At 35.6% G+C, this 21,319-nt stretch overlaps 1 protein-coding gene across 1 annotated transcript in view; it reads right to left on the bottom strand.

Moving 5' to 3' along the window:
- The window catches only part of GPR158 (G protein-coupled receptor 158), a 331,316-nt gene that overhangs the window by 297,669 nt on the left and 12,328 nt on the right, over positions 1–21,319 (bottom strand). The window contains exon 2 of the mRNA XM_024575934.3: positions 9,413–9,518. Within this exon, the coding sequence (XP_024431702.1) occupies positions 9,413–9,518 (106 nt within the window). The remainder of the gene's footprint in view (positions 1–9,412; positions 9,519–21,319) is intronic.

Below are 21,319 nucleotides of genomic sequence, written 5' to 3'. Positions count from 1 at the left end.
GAAACCCAAAATGCTAATTTGAAAAAAATACATGCACCCCTATGTTCATTGCAGCATTATTTACAATAGCCAAGATTTGGAAGCAGCCCAAGTGCCCATCAGTAGATGAGTGGATAAACAGCTATGGTACATTTACACAATGGAATACTACTCAGTCATAAAAAGAAGAAGGAAATTTTACCGTTTGCGACAGTATGAATGGACCAGAAGAACATTATGCAAAGTAAAATTAGCTAGCCTGAAAAGGATAAGTACCATGTAATTTTTACTCATATGTAGAATCTAATGAACAAACTGAATTAACAAGCAAAATAGAGACAGACTCATAGAGAGCAGGCTGACAGCTCTGGGGGTGGTTGGGAGGGTGGAGGGATGGAGCAAAAAAGAAAAAAAGAGAAAGAACTCATGAACACAGGGAACAGTGCAGTGACTGAAGTGAGTTGGGGGGTGAGTGGAGGTAGAAGAGGGTATGAGGGGATAAATGATAATGGAAAAATATAGTAAAAATAAATAAACAAACCCATTTTAAAAAAAGCAATAACATAAAGGCAATGTATACTAAAATAAAGTTCCACTTACATTGAATGAAATAGAGCCTTTTACTGTCCAGCTGGTTTACTGATAAATCACAGCCTAGACCCTGAGTCCTTTCAGAAAAAATATAAATATCCACATAATTGTTATTTTCATATTTAAAAATAGTTCTCAGATCATCCATTGGTCTTCTCTTCCCTGGAAAACCTTCTCCATTTCTTTGATTCTTCAGAAAACAAGGTTTTGAAGTTCATAGTAACACTATTTTTTCTCTTCTGAATGGGATTCAAATTTTATATTGAGTTTCATCTCAGTATGTTGACTCTATATATTCTATATTCAATATAAAATATAAATATATAGAATATATTCTATTTTCAATTTCTATATTCCTTCTCACACTATTTTAGCTATTTTCTCTAAGCTTAGAATAGTGACATATGAACATCCCAATACCCAGAGAACAACCTAAGACTAAGTTGGCTTCTACTATTGTTTTGCAACCATATCACAGTGTTGACTCAACTATCCTCCCAAATACTGTTCACAGGTGCTACAACTAAAACGTATCATTCTTCCTATACTTAAAAAGACAGGTTTTTCAATTCACATTTAAGATCTTACCATTGTTCCTAGTAAGTTTCATCTTGATACAGATGTCCATTTCTCCAACTCAGCATTATCCTTTTAGTCTCTGATTTTTAACTTCCAATGAATTTGTTATTACTAACCACTTGTCTCCTCTATCATTATTCAAAGAATGATGAACATTCTGATCAGCACAAGGATCTAAATAAAAGTCTATAACAAACTACTACAACCTTCGCTGCAAATTAACATCAATCCATGCATTCACTTCCTTTTTTTGATATGTTTTTAATGGATTATTTAAAGATTTTATTGTTGTTCACGTACAGTTGTCTCCATTTTCCTGCTACCACTTTGCGTGCCCCCCCCACTCCCCCCAACTTCTACCTTCAATCCTTCCCCCCTTTGTTTTTGTCCATGGGTCCTTTATACATGTTCTTTGATGACCCTTTCCCTTTTTTCCTAGTTATTCCTCTCCCCCTTCCCTCTGGTTACTGTCAGTTTGTTCTTTATTTTCATGTCTCTGGTTATATTTTGCTTGCTTGTTTGTTTTGTTGATTAGGTTCCAATTAAAGGTGAGATCATATGGTATTTGTCTTTTGCTACCTGGCTTATTTCAGTTAGCATAATGCTCTCCAGGTCCATCCATGCTGTCACAAAGAGTAGGAGCTCCTTCTTTCCTTCTGCTGCATAGTATTCCATTGTGTAAATGTACCACAGTTTTTTGATCCACTCATTTACTGATGGGCACCTAGGTTGCTTTCACCACATATTTCTCAGATATAGAACAAATATTTCAAAAATTAATATGGAACCGAAAATGACCCTGAATAGCTGCCAAAATCATGAGAAAGAGAACAAAGTAGGTGGGATCACCATATCTGACATCAAACTGTATTACAAGGCCACAGTAATCAAAACAGTTGGGTACTGGCATAAGAACAGACACATAGAGCAATGGAACAGAATATAGAGCCCAGAAATAAACCCATGCCTTTATGATCAATTAATATTTGACAAAGTAGGTAAAAACGTACAATGAGGTAAAGATAGTCTATTGAATAAATGGTGTTGGCAAAATTGGACAAATACGTATAACAAAATGAAACTAGGCCACTTTCTCATACTATACACAAGAATAACCTCAAAATGAATTAAAGACTTAAGTGTATGGTTCAAAACCATAAAAATCCTAGAAGAAAATAAGGGGAATAAAATATAGGACATTTCTCATAGCAATATTTGTTATGATATATTACTTCTGGGAAGGGAAACAAAAGAAAAAATAAACAAATGGGACTACATCAGGCTAAAAAGGTTTTGCACAGCAAAGGAAACCATCAATGACAAAAGAGAAAATCTGCTGAATAGGAGAACATATTCACCAATGATACATTTGATAAGAGGTTAATGTCCAAAATTTATTTTAAAAATTCATTTGATATATTTTTAAGTTCTCTGGCTCTCTCTAGAATGAAATGATTTCTTTTAAATTTTGGATAACCTCTGTTTTGGATAATCTCTGTGAGCAGTGCATCTGAAGCCCTAAAACAGTGCTTGGCATATAGCAGGTGCTAATTAATATACATTGAATAAATGAAAAGAAACACATTTTTATTCTATTAATCTATTAGGAAAGGCATTCCATGGAAAAGAAAACGGAGAAGCCTACTATTCCTAATTAGAGAGGAGTAAACTGAAGTCAGAACTGGGTAGCAGGAGACAGTGTAGAAACAGTGGTCTAAGAAGTAAACAGAGCCCATTGCACCAACTAGCTTTCACTGGGCACAAGAAAAAAATATAGTATTCTAGTATTGATTTTAAACTTTCCCACCAGAGATAGTACCCTCTCTTTCCTTCTCCCTCTCCCTCTCCCTCTCCTTCTCTATCCCCAACCACAAGGTGGCGTTAGCCACTGGTGAACTCGCTAACTTGTTGGAAACATCTTTCTCTGAACAAGAGAGCCACCTTTCCCTTAACTGACTCATAGGCACCTCAGTACAGTTATTCTGAAATAGTGATTCCTAACCCTAGTTTTGGAACAATTGCAGGATATGTAGTTCAAATAACTCTGAGGAGCACAGTGAAAAACTGAAAAATATACTTAATTTCTATGAATTTTAGAAAGAAGGACTATGTAACAAAAATCAAAGAAGTTAGGGCTTCGCTACTTCAAAAACAAATAGGAACCCATATAGCAGTGGAAGGACCTCTTTTGGCTGAGCTTAGTAAAGCAAGGATACTTGACTGACCGGAAGACGTGTAGCAGAGAAGAAAGTAGATTTAGAAGCTGACCAACGGCAGTCTTCAAATGTCTAAATGGCTACTAGGAAGAAAAGAGTTCAACTTTATTTTGGTAAACTCCATGGAGAAATCAAAAGCAATGGCTGTATATAATAGGGAGGCCACGTAACAACACTGTGTGCTGCTTCCATTAATTCAACCAAAGCATCAGGCACTGTGCTAGGCACCAGTGCGTACCTCATCATTGCCCTGCCTTCTCGTAGGTAAGTGTGACTTCTCATCAATCACATTTTGTATTGGTGATGAGGAAAAAGGGAGTTTTTACTATAAAAACAATGGAAATTTAAATATCTGGAAGATCTCTAAGATCACTTATAGTTACTCCATTTACTGAAGGATTTTTACATTTTCCAGTGTAAATAATGGATTAAAATAGTTTGCAAGTTTCTCATTATTTATATTTTCAGCTGAATTAATATGGTAGATCATAACAATGCTTTCATATGCCAAAATTCATTTCAATTTTGTCTTTCAACATCCCTTAGTGCTCTTAAAGGCAGTGTTACTAATTTAACTATATGAGAAAATTCAAAGGTTTGAACATTTTCAATAATCTGTTTGGCTTTTCTTTGCTATAAACTAGCCATATTCCAGAGCATAACTATATTGTCCAATAAGGTAACCACTAGTTACATGTGGTTATCATACATTTGAAATCAGGTTAGTGAGGCCAAGGACCTAAAGTCTTAATTTTGATTAATTTTAATTGATTTACAATTCAATAGTTATACATGACTAGTGGCTACCATGTTGGACAGCACAGTTCTAGAGACAGGTGACAAATTGAACAATAATATTTGTAGGACAGAACCTTTCTAGAAAAAAGAAAAACAATAGTGAGATTGCAGCCTTCAGATGAGAAGTAATATATAGCTGTTTCTAAATAATCTCACTCAGTCACTCCAGAAAAATACTCTAAACCCTGAAGTAGCCAAAGAGTAAGCTATATTCTGTATATGAGAGGGCTTTCAAAAGAGAATGATTAACTTCTGCTTTCTTTAGACCTTTGCATTAAATATCTTTTCTGGTGTTCTAAATGATATCCTTTCTTACATTTTTAACTTTTAAAAACATGTCTTTAGAGATTCATTAACTTATATCTAATGAAGTAGTAAGGAGTTTCAAGTAGATTCTCACCCAATATATTCAATAAAAAAAGAGAGATTGGAAAACTATCTTACAGCAAGTATACAAAACCATTGGCAGAGCTGATGTCCCAAACATTCCAGTGATTGCAGATAGGACAGTAAGTCTGATACGCTCATGAAGTGGTCTCCAAAGCAGAGGACACAGGAAGTTAACTGGCAGTAAGGAGAAAATACCAGGACTTCTGCTTACAATGAAGATTTTTATTAAAAAATAGGTAAATTAAGCTTTACTAATAATACTTAAGACTTGGATCGACGAGAATGCCCTCAATCAGTCCACAAGTCATATGACCATAATGTTGATAAGGCACTTGAGGTGTCCTGAAGGAAAACGGGGAGCTCGAGACAGAAATACTGACAGTAGTTACTTGGTTCCTTCATTTGCTTTTAAATTTCAATTTCTTACCATTTATATTTGACCATCTGAGCGAATTTATAGAGTATATGATTTTAAATGGTAAAATATTTACAATTCTTCATAATGAGATGCTGTGTGACCTGGAAAATGTTTTCCACATAAAGATTTTCTGATTATCTCAAAGTGAACCACTTGTTTCTGAACTCAAAGATTAGTTATGCATTGTTCTTTACAAACAAAGAGAAATGTTCCCAATTTGCTGACCTGCCCTGCGATGACAAGTGGTTGCCAGCAGTGTTTATGCAGCAGGTATTTTCAAAAAAGATCTAAGCTCTTCCTTCAAAATAAAAGTGACATTTAAATAATCCATGAGTAAGCCTGTTGAAGTGAATGTTTTGAAGATGGATATTTGGAAGTGTTTTCAGTGCTATGTGGTTTTTGTTGCCAAAAACTATAAATACTCACATAGCCATATAGTTTAAACTTGGAAACAAAATGCCCTAATTTGTTTGAAAATATTCCTTGTAAAAGTTTGAGTAAATTTTTAACTTATTCCTTTAAAATATTAAAACGTCCAGCTTTTCAATTAGTTTGCAGGGACCAATTGACATCAGGTAAGATGAAAAATTGCCACCTGTATTTCTGCAAAAACCTTTGCAAAATTGGTAGATCGAACTGCAAAATGAGCTCTGTGATTTAGCAAACACAGTCAACAACTTGCTTCTTCAATTTGAAATGACATATACTGGAGAGGGACATTTTCTACTATGACAGACATGAAAACTATGTATAAAAGTAAACTGAACTTAGAGACCTCTGAGTCACTGCATTACTAAGTATTAAACTAAGATTTTAAGATGATGAAGTACAAACAATGAAAACACTCTCACTAAAAATTTTTCAAAAATTGTAATCAGTTACATTACTCACATTAAAGATACACTTATTTTTATCAAATATAATCTACATTAAAATATTATTTCATCTTTATCTTCAGCCTGATTAAGTTTCTGATTTATAATATATAGAATATATAATGAAAGATGCATGTATAATTCGTAGGTAAAAACATATCCATACTATGGGTGGATGCATAAAGCATTTTTACAAATAGAATATAAACAGAAAGTTTCAAGGATGCTGTCCTAATATTTCATACTTCAAACAATGATTAAAACAAAAGAATACTTTTAAAACAAAATGAGTGTCAATTTATTATACTGTTTTAAATACACTATTCTATAAGAGAAGAAGTGTGTACTCAAAGCAAACAAGGATATGAAAATAGGTAAAGAATTATTTAGTTGGATACCGACAATATGATCAGGTCCATGTTGCAGTGAACCAACTCAGTTACATAAAAACGGTCAGAATAATCCTACAATCCAGTTCTGGTTGTTGATTCAGATTTTGTTTAACTGTGCCCTTCAAAAAATACTTAGTGGCCTCAGAGACTCTGTAATGACCCATACCCATTGAGTAATTATTTTGCTCACAAACTATTCCATACCTTTTAAAAATAATCCCTAAGGCTTTTGTCACTGGTCACATACCACTTGCTTCCAACATCAGACTTGCTATTCTGGTTTAAGACACCTTGGAGGCTGAAAGTCAACACACTGGAAAAATTTTTAAGTGAAAAGTTTGCCTCAATTATAACTTTGAAATCTGTAACATCCTCTAGTCTTACAAGACAAGAATGTTAAACATTGGCAAGATAAAGCCCACAGTGAACAGGATGACTGTCTCTGTTTCTAATGATACGGAAATTCTTAAAGGATGGCCTCTATACCCCACAAACACGACTCCCGTCAGTTACTCCCCAAAATAAACCAATTTACACAGTGACTCTTGGGGTCCATAATAGAAGATTTGTGACAAGGAACAAAGGGGAGCCAGTGCAGGTAGAAAATGACCTGAAGAAGAGATTTTTCTTTCTGTTTTCTGGAGCAATAAAAACTTCAACAGAAGCCAGTTCCCAGTCTCCAATTTGCATCAGCACAGGAAGGGAATTGAAAGACTGAGGATATGGTATGAAACTGTTTCAGGTGCCCTGAGTATCCACCACCAACTATGGGACCTGAGAGAAGCCCAACCAAAAAGTGTGAAGAGTTCCGTGACAGCCTGTGTGAGTCAGACTAAGTACCAGGGGCCTTGAGGGCTCAGCCCAGGACACCAAGATCTCCTACTCCCAAATCCAGTACCTAGGCAGGCAAAGGGAGTAGAGGAATCAGGAGTCTATGTCTTACAGACATTTCAGTGTTTGATGATATTATTTTTGACCACTGGACCTCTTTCTATCACATTTTAAGATGAGTCACTGAACTGTGAGTTGTCTTGTAGGATATGTTTTTCTAGTTTTTCCTATAGGAATCAAAAGATATATAATGCTCTCATATATAATCCCCAAAGTTATGCATTCCAACCTAACCTTTGTTAACCAGAATAGAGGATAATATTTTATCTTGAAATAACTTAGTTTATTTGAAAGCTTTAAAAAGAAACAATGCCCAGAAAGCTAATAACACTGATGCAATAAAAATAAATTAATCCTCTAAAAGGACAAAGAGTTTCTTCCAACATGACAATCTAGTCAAATAAATAGGTGTGCTATAAAGAAACAGAAACTACTCCAAGATTATTAGAGGCAAGCAGCAACTGTAACAAACTAAAGAAGAAATACCTCTTTGTTTCTAAATAGACCACTTATTGAACCACCCAGGAACACCACTGAGAAAGGCTATGCGGAAATGAGCACATAGAGATGACAGTCAAGCAGAAAAAATTCCACTCTGCCTAAAAGAGAAAGCTAAGTGGCTATATATCACTGGCATGGAGATAATCATCAGGCTAATGATATTCACCAGATCAGTGACTGAAATTCATATCTTTAGAAATGCCAGAATCATCCAAAGGGAAGTAGATACTCAGAAATGTTCAAAGCTGTAAGAATAAATAGAGAAAGAAAGTGAAAAGAGGATCCTAACTGAGTTGAGAAGACAGAAACATTTCCGTATATGATTGAATCCCAATTAGGGAGAGTGGAGGAAATGCGGGCCATGTGGAGGCATATGGAGAAGTGGGAGAAGATGTGGGTATGTGTGGGAATGTGCAGGGGGTATTGAGGATGTGGGGGTCATGGGTAATTGATGGGTATGTGTGATGAAGTTAGAGGTATGTGAAGAATTATGGGGGACTAGGGGACCTAGGGGTAGAAAGATTGAGGGATATTGTGGTAGGGAGTATGGGGGCAGGTGGAGGTATATGTAGAGTGTAGGGGGGAATATGGGGAACTGCAGAAGATTATTTAAGGAGTGGTAGTGGTATGAAAGTATGCAGGATATGTGGGGGTTGCACAAGGAAAACATGCAATGGGCACATGTACATGCATGTATAGCTGTGTACATGTCTGTGCACTGTTTTATTTATGTACTGGACAAATAAGTGTTTATTGTTAATTTTCCTTTGATTTAACATTCCTTACCTTAAAACTGTACTATGTACAACCATCTTTCACAATGGGCAAAAAATAAAGATATAGATTACTACAGTTAAGGAAATATCCCCTCTATTTTAAATAAATCCAGTTAACTTTCCTCACAAATTCATGACCTTATAGTTGGGAGAGCCCGAGTATTTAAGATCAAGAATTTTGTTGTACATTTGTTCTTCACATTTTGGGACCTCAGAAATAGATTACTGAAAATGAAATAAGGATGTTATCACATTTCCTGTCTGAAGCCAGAACAGAAAAGTGAGCTTTATTTCCAGAGGTATAATCTCTATGTCTGTCCCTAACTGACCATAATCCCATGAAATAAAGCATAGATAGAAACTGAAAATTTTAAATACACACACAAATATACACATTTCCTTTGCAGTTCCCTGTATACAGTTTTCTTCTTGTTTTCGGTGTTTTCCTGCCTTACTCTCTCTATTGCTTTTCTAAAAGATGGCAGTGGGTTTGAAATGACATATACTTGAGAGGGATATTTTCTACTATGACAGACATGAAAACTATGTATAAAAATAAACTGAACTTAGAGACCTCTGAATCACTGCATTACTAAGTATTAAACTAAGATTTTAAAATGATGAAGTACAAACAATGAAAACACTCTCACTAAAAATTTTTATCAAGGTTTCAATAAGCATCATATTCCATTAAAATATGCATAAACAGGTTGACCCCTCCAGGATTGGTTTTTCACTTCATTCTATTTTCATTTCCAGCCTCTTTTGAAGAATAGGGTTAGCCTTTGAATAATACCAAACTTCAGACATAATTTTAGTTTCCGCCTTTTCTTAGCCTCCAAATGAACAGTTATTCTGCACAAATTTAATTTCCTACTCTTTTTTCAGTTCATTTGGCAACATTCAGACACGCATAAGAGATTTTTTTCTAGTACAAATACAATACATCATAAGTAATAGATTTCTGGGCTTCTGATGTCAGAGGGCTTTATTTTCATGTTCTTACCTCTGAATTGTTAAGGTGACATTTGTGAGTTCCTGAAAACCAGCCATCACTCGAACATTGGTCAATGTCCACTTTCTGAAGATTTATGTCCACTTTCATGACACCCCTTAAAAGCAGAGAAAGATAAAAAGAACAAATTAATCTGAGCCTTTATAATTTCTAACTCTCTATTCTACCCTGAAAAATCAGACAGATCAGTATAAATAAAATTTTCAAACTGCCCACTCGTATTCAACTAAAGTATACTAATTGGAGATAAAGAAACAATAGGGCAGAAATAATAGTATTAGTTTTATTAAGTTCCAAAGGGAGCAACTCTCTATTATTCCTTGTCTTCAGCCTCCTCTCCCCCCACCCCGTATAATGCCTGGCACTTAGTAGGTGCTAATAAATATTTGTTGATTAACTGAACCCAGACAGTATTTCTCTGGACATGACAGCAAAATTGACTCTGAAATAACACCTGCTCCCAGTATCCCTTTTATAAAGTAAACTAAAACAAAGTCCTCATCTTATTTCTTTTTCTATTCCTATTTCCCATTGCAGACCCAGGTTAGAGAAATATGGGGGTAGATATCAGAAGGGAGGACAATATCAGAAATATGCATCTCTTTCCTCTGATTTTCTATAGTGATAAGATTAAACAGCTCTTTAAGTCACCCAGTGTTCCACACCAGAGTTTTGCATCACCTACAGAGATGCTAATTAGCATTTTTCTTTTAAAGCAGAAGACAAAACAGTGCATTTCACTCAGCCATTTGTGAAAAGTCACTAAGAAAGAGAACTCACAAATTTGGAGCCAAAAGCACAAATCAAAGAAAGCTACAACTTTATCTAAAATTTCTCCATTTTTCTCTGGTCAATCTCCCTACATTTCCTAGGGTCCCTCCTATTTTTCACCACCACCAGAACCACTAGGAGCAGATGCAGCAGAAATATCTGTCCTGCACTCAACTATTGCATCCGGACTTCAATGAAATCAATATGCTGTGTCCTGGGCCCTGAAGCTTGACCTTTGCTGTCATTTTTCACAAACTTGAGTAAAATATAAACACCTGACTAAAACCTATTAAAAGTAAAACAACAATTTCAAGGTCCCACATCCCCAAGTTAAACTATTTTCATTATGATATCATTAAATATGTACATACATAAAGGGAGGCTTAAAGTCTTTATATCATAGCTCTCATAGCTACAAAACCCCTACAAAAATTATAAAATAAATGCAAATAAAACTATAAAGCCAACAAAATTCAAGGCAAAAATACTGATTTATAAACACCAGTGATTCTGTTTTATCAAGCTAAATCACCTGTCAGGACAGGAGTGGGGCACTGACTGCGATAGGACCGCAATAGGACCGCGATAGGACCGCGATAGAGAGTTCAGGCAAGCCTGTTTTACCACAGGTCAGGACTCGTTTTCTTCATTTCTTGTCTCCTTCTAAACTATAGCGAACTCTTCCAACAGAGTGGCTTAATGTCTTTTTGGCTTCATGTTGGGTGAATAAATCATTGACTTTTTTAGTCAGCCTTATGAACCTATGACAAAGTATCCCACTATGTAGTATTAACATGCTAAAATGAGACAGAAAGCAGAGGAAAACCAAAACCTTTGGTCAGTATTTGGTGATCCAGATAGCCCAATATGTGTAGACTAATTCTTCAGGTGAACACTAGAATGAAAACCCAAAGTTTATCAGAGAAAATTTACAAATCCTTCAGAGAAACAGGTAGCAGTTTGCAATTATTAGAGACCATAATTTCACAAACAAATGTTTACTTGAAAAATAACTGGACTACAAAGTAACCTAATCCCTTACCAAGTTCATTCCTTTACTCTTTCAACAAATATTTATGGTCTGATATATATATATCACTGTAACAAATGCTATGCAGTTGAACAAATAGGCCCTGCCCTCAAGTAACACCAAAAGATATAATCCAGTTTTTAAAGTAGCAGTATGTTTAATAGAGCTGGGATGCTAAACTTGGGGAGCGGGGGGTATAGCAGGGCTTCAATAGACATTTGTTGACTTGTTGACCACCTTCCTACCAGAACTTTCAATAGAACTATGTTCCCCATAGTTTAGGATAATCATGCAAACCCATTCAGGCTCTACTTTATGCTCTTTGGAAAATAACATTCATTCTTTCATTAAATGAATAAATATTTATTTACTGCCTACTATGAGCCAAAATTGTCTTGGGCCTTTGAGATACATTAATAAGCAGGGCAAAAAAATCCTGCCATCCTTGAGTTTAACTCTAGTGTAGGATAGAAAAATAATAAACGACTATATAAAATACATAAATTATGCCATACATTACAAAGTAAAAAGTGCTATGGAGAAAAAATAAATTTGGAGCACATAATAAAAGAAGGGTAGGTCACACTCTTTTTAAAAGGGTAGTCAGGATAAGACTCACAGAAGTGAGATTTCTAACTCAATTAACATTCCAGGTATTATTACAGCAAGTTGGTATTCACACACTTAAATTATCAGTCATCTTCAGTGACATAAATTTCCTGCTGGACTACTACTGTCCATAACATTTTGGTATTCTATGAACGTCATTTTTAGAAGGCATTTGTAAGTACTAAACTAATAAAACTATGCATTTCTATTTGTTCTACAATTAGTATTATTCAGGTCAAGTTTTCCTCAACTATCCTGCTACACTGAGTTTGACTGCAAGATAGTGGAAATCTTGAAATCTACCAGCTAGTTCAGGGACATGGCTAATTTGGGATTCTAGGAGGCTGCAATGACTCTGGTCCCTTCCCTGAGAAAACTGGCTGAAGAAATTGGCGTCTTAATTGCTGAGAGTTTTCCCTCTTGACTTCTGGTTCATACATGGGAACCAAAACGTCGGCACATACTTTAAACTCAGCTCACCCAGTTTTCTGAGCTCTGTGCAAGACCCCCCAAGGTAATGAGGCCTGCGTTTACCAGCTGAGATTTCAGCGCTGACTCATCCTCATTAGCGCCTCTGCCTGGGTGCCTGGAGACTTACAAAGCTCTCGAGGGCGCGTTGACTTCCTGCAGGGCACTGGAGGTTTGGGGAATTAAGTAGGATGAGAACGTTCTCTTTATGAGGAAAAATACACTGCTGAAAGCAACATAGAGGCACAAACATGCGTGAGCCCCCACTGTGGACAAATGTTAGACCCGGCTGAACGCCCTGTGCCTGCACCCTTCCAGCAAGCACCTCGGAGGTGGGAACTGCCCCCACATCCGGTGAGGGAGTGCTGGCATTGCGGCAAGGAAGTGGCTGTTGTTCCTGGGACAGAGCACAGGAAAGCGAGCGGGGGCGGGGGGAAGGGTGGAAAGCTCTCTCCAGAAAGTGGAAAATATAGCAATACAGCAAATAATATCCCCCAAACACCCGGGTGTTTAGCTGGGCTGCAGACCAGCCTTTTCCTTTACTTGTCTGACACCCAAAACACTCAAGCTCACAATTCCCGTAATTTACGGAAAGCTCTTTCCGTGAATGGGCTTCCATCCTCCCCATTACCAAAGTCGATAACCCGTTTATGCAACTCACCTCCTATCAGAATGATTGCCAAGTTACCTAGATTGTACTCCCAGCATGATTTTTGTCTCCTGAACCTTTCCCTCCATTTCTACTACCACTGCCTTGGTTCAGACCTTCATCTTTCATGGGGCTAAAAATTCTAATAATAGTTTATTGTCTAGCATTGCTCCAGGTAAAGATCCTAGTTTGTAGGTCTTAAAACTTACATGGCTTAGGGTCCTTCTTTAAGAAACAAATACGAAATCACAAATACATGTTTGTATCACAATATGACCTTTGGGCCTACATCTTGGTGTTGTAACTGCAGGATGGGTGGTAAGATTCTTACCAGAATGCCTATACCAGGATGGCTAGCAACAATTCAGCTACATATAGAAGTGACTACAAAGGTACTTTAATATATATTACTCAACACAGACTAAATAACGCTGAAATTCCCCTTAGCTGGTTTCCAAAAATGCCCACAGCCTAGACTAACCTGTAATGGAGGCAAGTTATAGTACAAACAGACTGTTGCAGTTAAAATAGCTTCCTTTTGCCAATTTTACTAGAAACAGTGGACCACAGAGCTCATTGCTTTTGCTCATTCCAGGACTCTAGAGAGAGGTCACAATGCAAACGAGGGTCACTAGTGCTTGAGCATCATACACCGCTGTCTTCAAAACAAAGAACCCGATCCTGACAGTTGCCTGTTCGAAAGCAGTATTTCCCACTCTCCTAGAGAATAAAAATCCAAATTCTTTGGTATAACATTATATTCCAGCCCCACCACTACTAACTTTTCCAACCACTCTATTGCATACACTTTTTCTAGGCCATTCAAAATTGCATGAGTCCTAAACATTTGTGCTCTCAAAACACCATTCCTTCGTAGATACTGTATTATTCTTCCTAAAGCCCCTTGGCCTAAACTGTGCTTTATCTATTATAATTCCTACCTAACTCCTTTCTAAAGCCTTCCATGAACTCCAAATATGATTTAAAATCCACTTATCCATTCTCCCATACTACACTGTACTTAGCTTCTTCATATCACTTAGTACACTGTATTATAACATTTTTTAATGATTTTTTCCATCAGACTAAAATTCCATGGCCTGTGTCTTTACAACAATTTCCCTTAGCTCCTAAAGCAATGCACTCCCATTATGAACCTTGAAGAAACTGAAAATAATAGAGAGCAGCAAGGAGTAGCTAAATGAATGATGAGAGAGAGAGGAGAGAGAGAGAGAGAGAGGAGAGAGAGAGAGAGAGAGAGAGAGATTGGTTGAGAAAACCCAATTAAACTGAAAACTATCATGAACTGCTGTAGATGAATGTATGGAAAGAAAGACTGGATAGGTTGAAGGAAAGTTTTGAAATTCTGCTTTTGCTTCTTATCCATGTTACTGTGGACAATAATCTCCCACTCCATCACTACAAAAAGAAATTGATAGTAACAGCATATATAATCACTATTGATGGGGTGGGTTCCAGGGCAGAAGTGATGCTAAAATAAAGAGTCAATAAAAACAGATGCTGATAGACTGGCTTCCATCCATTATTTACTCCTAACAGCAGATAACTGTAACAGAATCTGGTGCCTAGAAGTGGGTTGCTGACATATAAAAAACCCCAAAATATGTGGCACTGGCTTTGGGACCAGACAGAGGCAGAAGCTGGAAGGGCCTCAAAGAGATGGTTAAGAAAAGTGGGGATATGCTGGTGAGTCCTGAAGGGCCGTGATACAAATTGTATTGGAGGCAGAAGAAAAAGGACCTGTGTTACATAGCAGGTGGAGAGTTTGCCAGCACTGTCAACAAATGAATTTGTGGATCTGGCTAAGGAAGTTTCTAGGCAAAATGCAGAAAATTCTGCCGAGTTTTTGTAGCTGACTATGATAGAATACAAAAAAGGGAAACATAGGATAAAGAAAGATCTGCTTAGTTTTGTTTTGTTTTTGGCTTTTAAATTTTTTTAATTATGGTAAAATACTGTCTACATAACACAAAGATGGCCAGCTTAACCATATTCAAGTGTACAGTTAGTAGTGTTAAGTATATTCATATTGTAGTGCAACTGACCTCCAGAGCTCTTTTCGTCTTGCACAACTACAACTCTGTACCTATTAAAGAGCAATTTCCCATTCCCCATTCTACCCAGCTCCTGAATTAGATCACCATTTTAATTTATATCTCTAAGAATTTGACTGTTCTAGGTACCATGTGTAAGGGGATTTATACAAAATTTGTCTTTTGTGGTTGGCTTATTTCATTTAGTAAAACGTCCTCAAGTTTCATTCATGTTGACCATATGTCAGAATTTCCTTCCTTTATAACGTAGTAATATTACATTGTCGGTATTTATATTATATTATATTTATTATATTATACTTATTCATTCATCGACAGACACTGAGTTTCTTCTACCTTTTAGTTACATGAATAATGCTGGTATGGAGCAGCTTTGTTTTGAGTAAAATTTAGAGGATGGCTCTCATTAATATAGAGCTATGATTTGAAAATAAACCTGTTGCACATTTCCAGTCTCTTCTAGCAAAAGATTCTCAGAATATTTAAATTCTGGAATATTCTCAGTGAATCCGTATAATCCTTTTTAAACCCTCAGAAAGATCTAAGACAGTGTCTCATAGAACCTTTCAGCTTGACTTACGGACTTCAAATGAGCTTATGGCTGTGCGTCATAGATCCTAACCCTCAGTGTTAAACTGTAAGGATTCTAAGGTTCTCCAGGCTTTATTGCACAGTCATCAGAGCATCCAAGATAGGAAACTGCCTATCTTAAAGAAATCTGTAAATGTGGCTACTGTCTAATGGAATCAAGTCAAGTAAGTTTCTTAGAAAATCCACAAATTTTCCAATGAATAGCATAAAAAGGAGTATTTTCCCATGGCAGGTAATTCACTTTCTCTTCTAACATACACCAAATATTTATCAAATATTTACCAAAAGTAAACCAGAGATTATATTTCACAGAGAACCTCAAATGCCAAAGTATGAATGCCATATACACTATGTCCTTTAGTCATAATTAATTAATTTTCTTAAAAGGATAGCTCAAATTTAAAAATTGAGAAAAAGAAAGGATAGCTTAAATATATCTCATATTTTTGGAAAATAAAAACAAATTCCTAAGTAACCCTTAAGTTGAAAAGAAGTTAATAATTACTTAGAATTGAGTAGCAGTGAAAACACTACAAGTAAAAAACTATTTTGAGACATAGATAAAAATAGGAGGAAATTTTGTTGTTTTAAATACTTGCGCTGGTGGTGTGGGTCAGTGGATTGAGTGCCAGCCTGCAAATCAAAGTGTTGCCGGTTGGGTTCCTAGTCAGGGCACATGCCTGGGTTTCAGGCCAGATAACTAGTAGGGGGCGCACAAGAGGCAACCACACATTGATGTTTCTTTCCCTCTCTTTCTCCCTCCTTTCCCCTTTTCTAAAAATAAATAAATATTTATTTATTTATTTAATGAGTGAGACACATTAACAAATCTTTTTTTAAAAAAAATACTGTATACTTATCAAGAAACAAGACTTTAAAAACCTAAATATTTAATTTAAGAAGGTGGAAGTGAGGAAGTTCCACAGAAAATAATAAAAATTCAGCATGAGTGAATAACAAAGGTAGAGGCAGAAGTCAGTGACATGAAGAACAGCAAAATCATGGAAGAAAAGAACAAAACTAAAAAATTAGTTTCTTGCCAGCTCACCTAGCACCCATATCTTGGTTTCTAAATACCATTCTCCAGTAAAATAAATAAGGATTCCTTAGAAGAATAAATGATTCTAGGCCTGGGTCAGGGAAAACACAAGCTACACCTAAAGTATCATCTGCAGAAAATAAGGACAGGGCATGTCAAAATAGACAGCCAAGCCAATTTAAGAGAGTTTCCAATTGCCAAAGCTGGAGCAATTTGAGCATCAAAATAAATTATGATAATTTTGGATTCAACCCCCCAAAATAAATACCCATAATTCCATATTCAATCAATCAATCAATCAATAAGAAAGGACAACTCTGTTTCAAAAAAATCCAATTGATAAATTTAGAAGGAATGAGGAAAGAGAAAATCATCATTAGAATGCCACAAATTAGAATTAGTGCAGGCAAAACATGCCAATAAATCCCAAAATTAGTGGGAAAAACTTTAAGAAGGAACAGATATCTGAATAAACTCAAAGCATCTCCCCCAAAACATCTATTTGTTACTATAGTGGATTTACTATATGCCCCAAATTCTTTGATACTCCTCCCTCCAGGAAGAAGTTATTTTACCTCCCCTTGAATGTGGGAGTAACTTAGTGACTCAGTTGAAGTATGGGATAGGAAAAACAGTAACGTTAGAATGGAGAAACCTGGTGAACACTACATCAACCAAGTGATCAAGGTTAATATCAGTTAGAAACCATATTACTCTGTGATATAAAGCAATGGGAAGGGCAGTGTCCCTCTATTATGTTCTTCCAAAAGTCCATAACCTCAGTCTATGAGAAACCATCAGACAAACCCAAAGTGAGACACATTAACCAAAGTTCCTTACCAGCACTCTTCAGAAGTGTCAATTGATAGTTGATAACATAACAGAGTATCTTTGAAAAACAAGGGGAAACTGAGAAACTGCCACATATCTGAGGAGACTAAGGAAACAACAATGAACTTATTTATAGTTTACCAGCACTTCCATAACAAAGTCTCACAAACTCGGTAATTTAAACAAACGAAGTTTATTTTCTCATTTGTGGAGTCTAGAAGTCTAAGAGCAAGATGTCTACAAGGCTGATTTCTTCTGAAGCCTCTTTCCTTGGCTTGTAGATGGCCATCTGCTCATGTATTTATATGGTCTCCCCTTTGTGCATGACTATGTCCTAATTTTTTCTTCTTATAAGGACACCAGACATATTGGATTAGGTCCCCTTCTAATGACTGAATTTTAACTTAATTACCTCTTTAAAGATCCTGTCTCCAAATACAGTCACATCCTGAGCTACTAGGGGTTAAGACTGACGTTTGGGGAAACTCAAGTCAGCCTATAACATATGATATCATGTCTTAGATCCTGGAAGAGAAATGGGACATTAGTGGAAAAACTGAGGAAATCTGAATAAAATGTGTACTTTAGTTAATAGTGTTGCACTAATATTAGTTTTTTTGTTTTGATAATTTTACCATGGTTTCATAAGAAGTTAATGTTACAGGAAGCTAGGAGAAGGCTATCTGGGAACTTTCTGTACTATCTTTATTAATCTTCTGAAAGTCTAAAATTATTTCAAAAGGGTTAAAAACTTATTAGTTATAAAACACTAAAGATTTTTGGAAATATAAATAAGTCAGTCTCAAAAGTTAAAGAGAAAATATGCAAATAAACAGAAAATGGGCAAATAATACACAGAATGAAAAGATGATGAAAATGCTAAAAAACAGGATTGTGATTATTATCTAACAAAATTTAAGAACTAGAGGAAATGGATTAAAAAGGATAAATTGATAAAATATAGGAAAGTAACATAAAAAATTATTCACTTCCCAGAAAAGCTTCAGGCGTACATAGTTTTGTATAGTAATTCTTCCAAACTTTTAAGGAACAGTTAGTTGTTAAATTTTTATATTGAAAACTAAAAAAGGAACAACAATATGCATGTAGATCCAAGAATCCTAAAGGAAATATTGTCTAAACAAATGTTAAAATATATTAAAATAATTAGACATCATAATCCAGTACAGCATCTTAAGACTAAAAGGATGTTTTAACATCAGGAAATATAAAAATGAAAAAAAACTGTATGATTATTTTAATTAGTATAAAAAGGCATTCTACATAGTTCAAATGCCTAATTTTTTAATGGTAAACTGGAAATAGAAAGAAACTTTCTCAACCTGGTAAAGCTTGTCTTTATCAACATTGTACCTAAAAAAGAAAATTTTTCATTAAAATGTTTCCTTTAAGTCAAAAATACTTACTATCAGCCATGCTGTTTAACATAGTACTGAAAGTTAGGACTAATTCTATGTATAAAATAAGAGGTATAAAGATGAAAAGATTAAACTGTCATTATTTCCAAATGATTTATCTAGCAATAAAATTGACAAATATGAGAACAATTTAGAAAGTTCAGCAAGGTTGATGGATACCAGATCAACATAAAAAAATCAATAGCGTTTCTCTACACCAACAATCTCCAACAAAAATTATAACTAAAAAGATGTCACTTTAAATAGCAACAAAACCCATAAGTTCTCTAGTAGTTAATTAAGAGTAAACAAAGCTTCTATGGAAAACTTTGAAACTCTCCTGAAGGACATAATAAATGATCTGAATAAATGGAGAGATCTCCCATGCTCTAAAAGGGAATAATTTACTATATTTAAAATGTCAATTCTTACCAAATGAAGCTCCAAATTCAATGTAGAACTAAATGAAATCCTATATGGTCCTTTAAGAAACTTGACAGCTCATTTTAAGTAGAATAATAAAAGTCCTCTGTGACAAAGAAGGGACAAGAGGTAGGTCCTGCCCAAGCAAACACTAAGACATACTACCCAACCATGGTAATAAATCATAACAATATTGATAGGAAAACAAATGAGGGAAGGACTAGAACAAATATAAGACTCAGAGACATACATGTGAATATAATACACTTATAGGTATGATAAAGGATGATAGTTTGGGGAATATGGCTCATTAAATGGATAAAAATAAAAACTGGATCTCTCTCCAGTACCATGTACAATTTGATGTTAAATACCTGACTGTGACAGGTAAAACTTTATAGTCGTTTGTAACATAAGAGAATATTGTTGTGACAAGGTATGGAAAGGTTCAAATGAAATCCAAAAGTATAAATAAACTGTTACGGCAAAATTTTGATTAAGTAAATAAAATTCCCTTTTCAAGGGAAGAGAGTGTGGATGAAGTCAACTGAAAGATGACACATAGGGTGTCTAAAATTGAGAAGGAAACACTATCTAGAACAGGGATCACCAACCTCTGGGCTGCAGATTGGTACCAGTCCAGGCTTGTTAGGAACTGGGCCACACAGCAGGAGGTGAGCTTGAATGTAATGCATTTGAATCATCCCAAAACCATCCTTCCAACACTGGTCTGTGAAAAAATTGTCTTCCATGAAAACCGGTCCCTGGTGCCAAAAAGATTGGGGACCACTGATCTAGAACACACCAGGATCTCTTGCAATACAACAGAACTATAAGAATCATAATAGGAAATGGACAAAGGATATGAACAAGGAGTTTTCAGAAAAGTAAACACAACAGACTTACAAGCACATGAAGAGGTGCTTAAGCTCATTAGTGAATAGAGAAATGCAAATTAAAACAATAGTGAGATATCACTGTACATTAGTCCCCCTTATCTACAGTTACACTTTATGTGGTTCCAGTTTCCCACAGTCAACAATGGTCTGGAAATATTAAATGGAAATTCCAGAAATAATTCATAAGTTTTAAACTGTGCATCGTTCTGAGTGTTATTGAAATGGCAGGGAATTGAAGACAGTCTGGGGGCCCATCCCTGGGCCTGGACAGTTTCTACACCTATGCAGAAGTAGAATACTTTGTGCAATAGAGAAGTGGCCTGGTTGTATATGTAGCAACATGAAAAGATTTTTAAAACAGAGTTGTGTGAATAAAAAGTGAGCAAAATGATGACATATGTAACAATTATATGACTAAAATTGTTTGCACACAAATAACATATAAACATGGGTGGGATCAAGGAAAAGAAAAGAGACTTTTTTAAAAGGGGAAGAAGAATTATTTCCTGTCTGTTGCCATCTAACTGCAGAAAAGTCTAGATTCATATTTCGGTGACATAAATCATCTTTGAGTAACTTCCTTTCTTAGGGCCGCTCATCCTCAGAAAACATTGTTTACAAAAACACGCAGCATCTCTATCATTTAGCTCAAGATCATAACTATAAGTCTGAGAGAACCAAGAACACAGTCTGATCCCCTCTAGAACATCTAGAAGAATTTGACAACAGTCTGTCGTAAAGCAAGAAAATGTTCTCCTCCCCCTCACTACTTTGCTGCAGACATGTGCACAGAAGCTTGCCAAAACTTTACATAGTGACAAATGTCTTCCATCTGTCTGGCTTCTTGTTCTTGAAAGGATTTTCAGAAATCAGGTCACACCTTTTTTGGGAAGATCTGTACATTTTGTGTGGGAAAAAATAACTCAAATTTGATTTTTTTAAAAAAGAGATTTAATAAATATAAAATGAAGTAAGACCAGTAAGAAGGGATATATATTCCCACCCAAAGACAAAGTCTTTGTATTCTGGAGCTCTTGAAGGTGATACTTTTTCAAAGTTAAGTGTGGCACATCTCTTAAAATTACTAGAGTTCAG

The sequence above is a fragment of the Desmodus rotundus genome, chromosome 4, assembly GCF_022682495.2.
Source record: "Desmodus rotundus isolate HL8 chromosome 4, HLdesRot8A.1, whole genome shotgun sequence".
Classification (NCBI taxonomy): domain Eukaryota; kingdom Metazoa; phylum Chordata; class Mammalia; order Chiroptera; family Phyllostomidae; genus Desmodus; species Desmodus rotundus.
The sequence above is the reverse complement of the archived record's forward strand: the minus strand, read 5'-3'. Positions and strand labels throughout refer to the sequence as shown.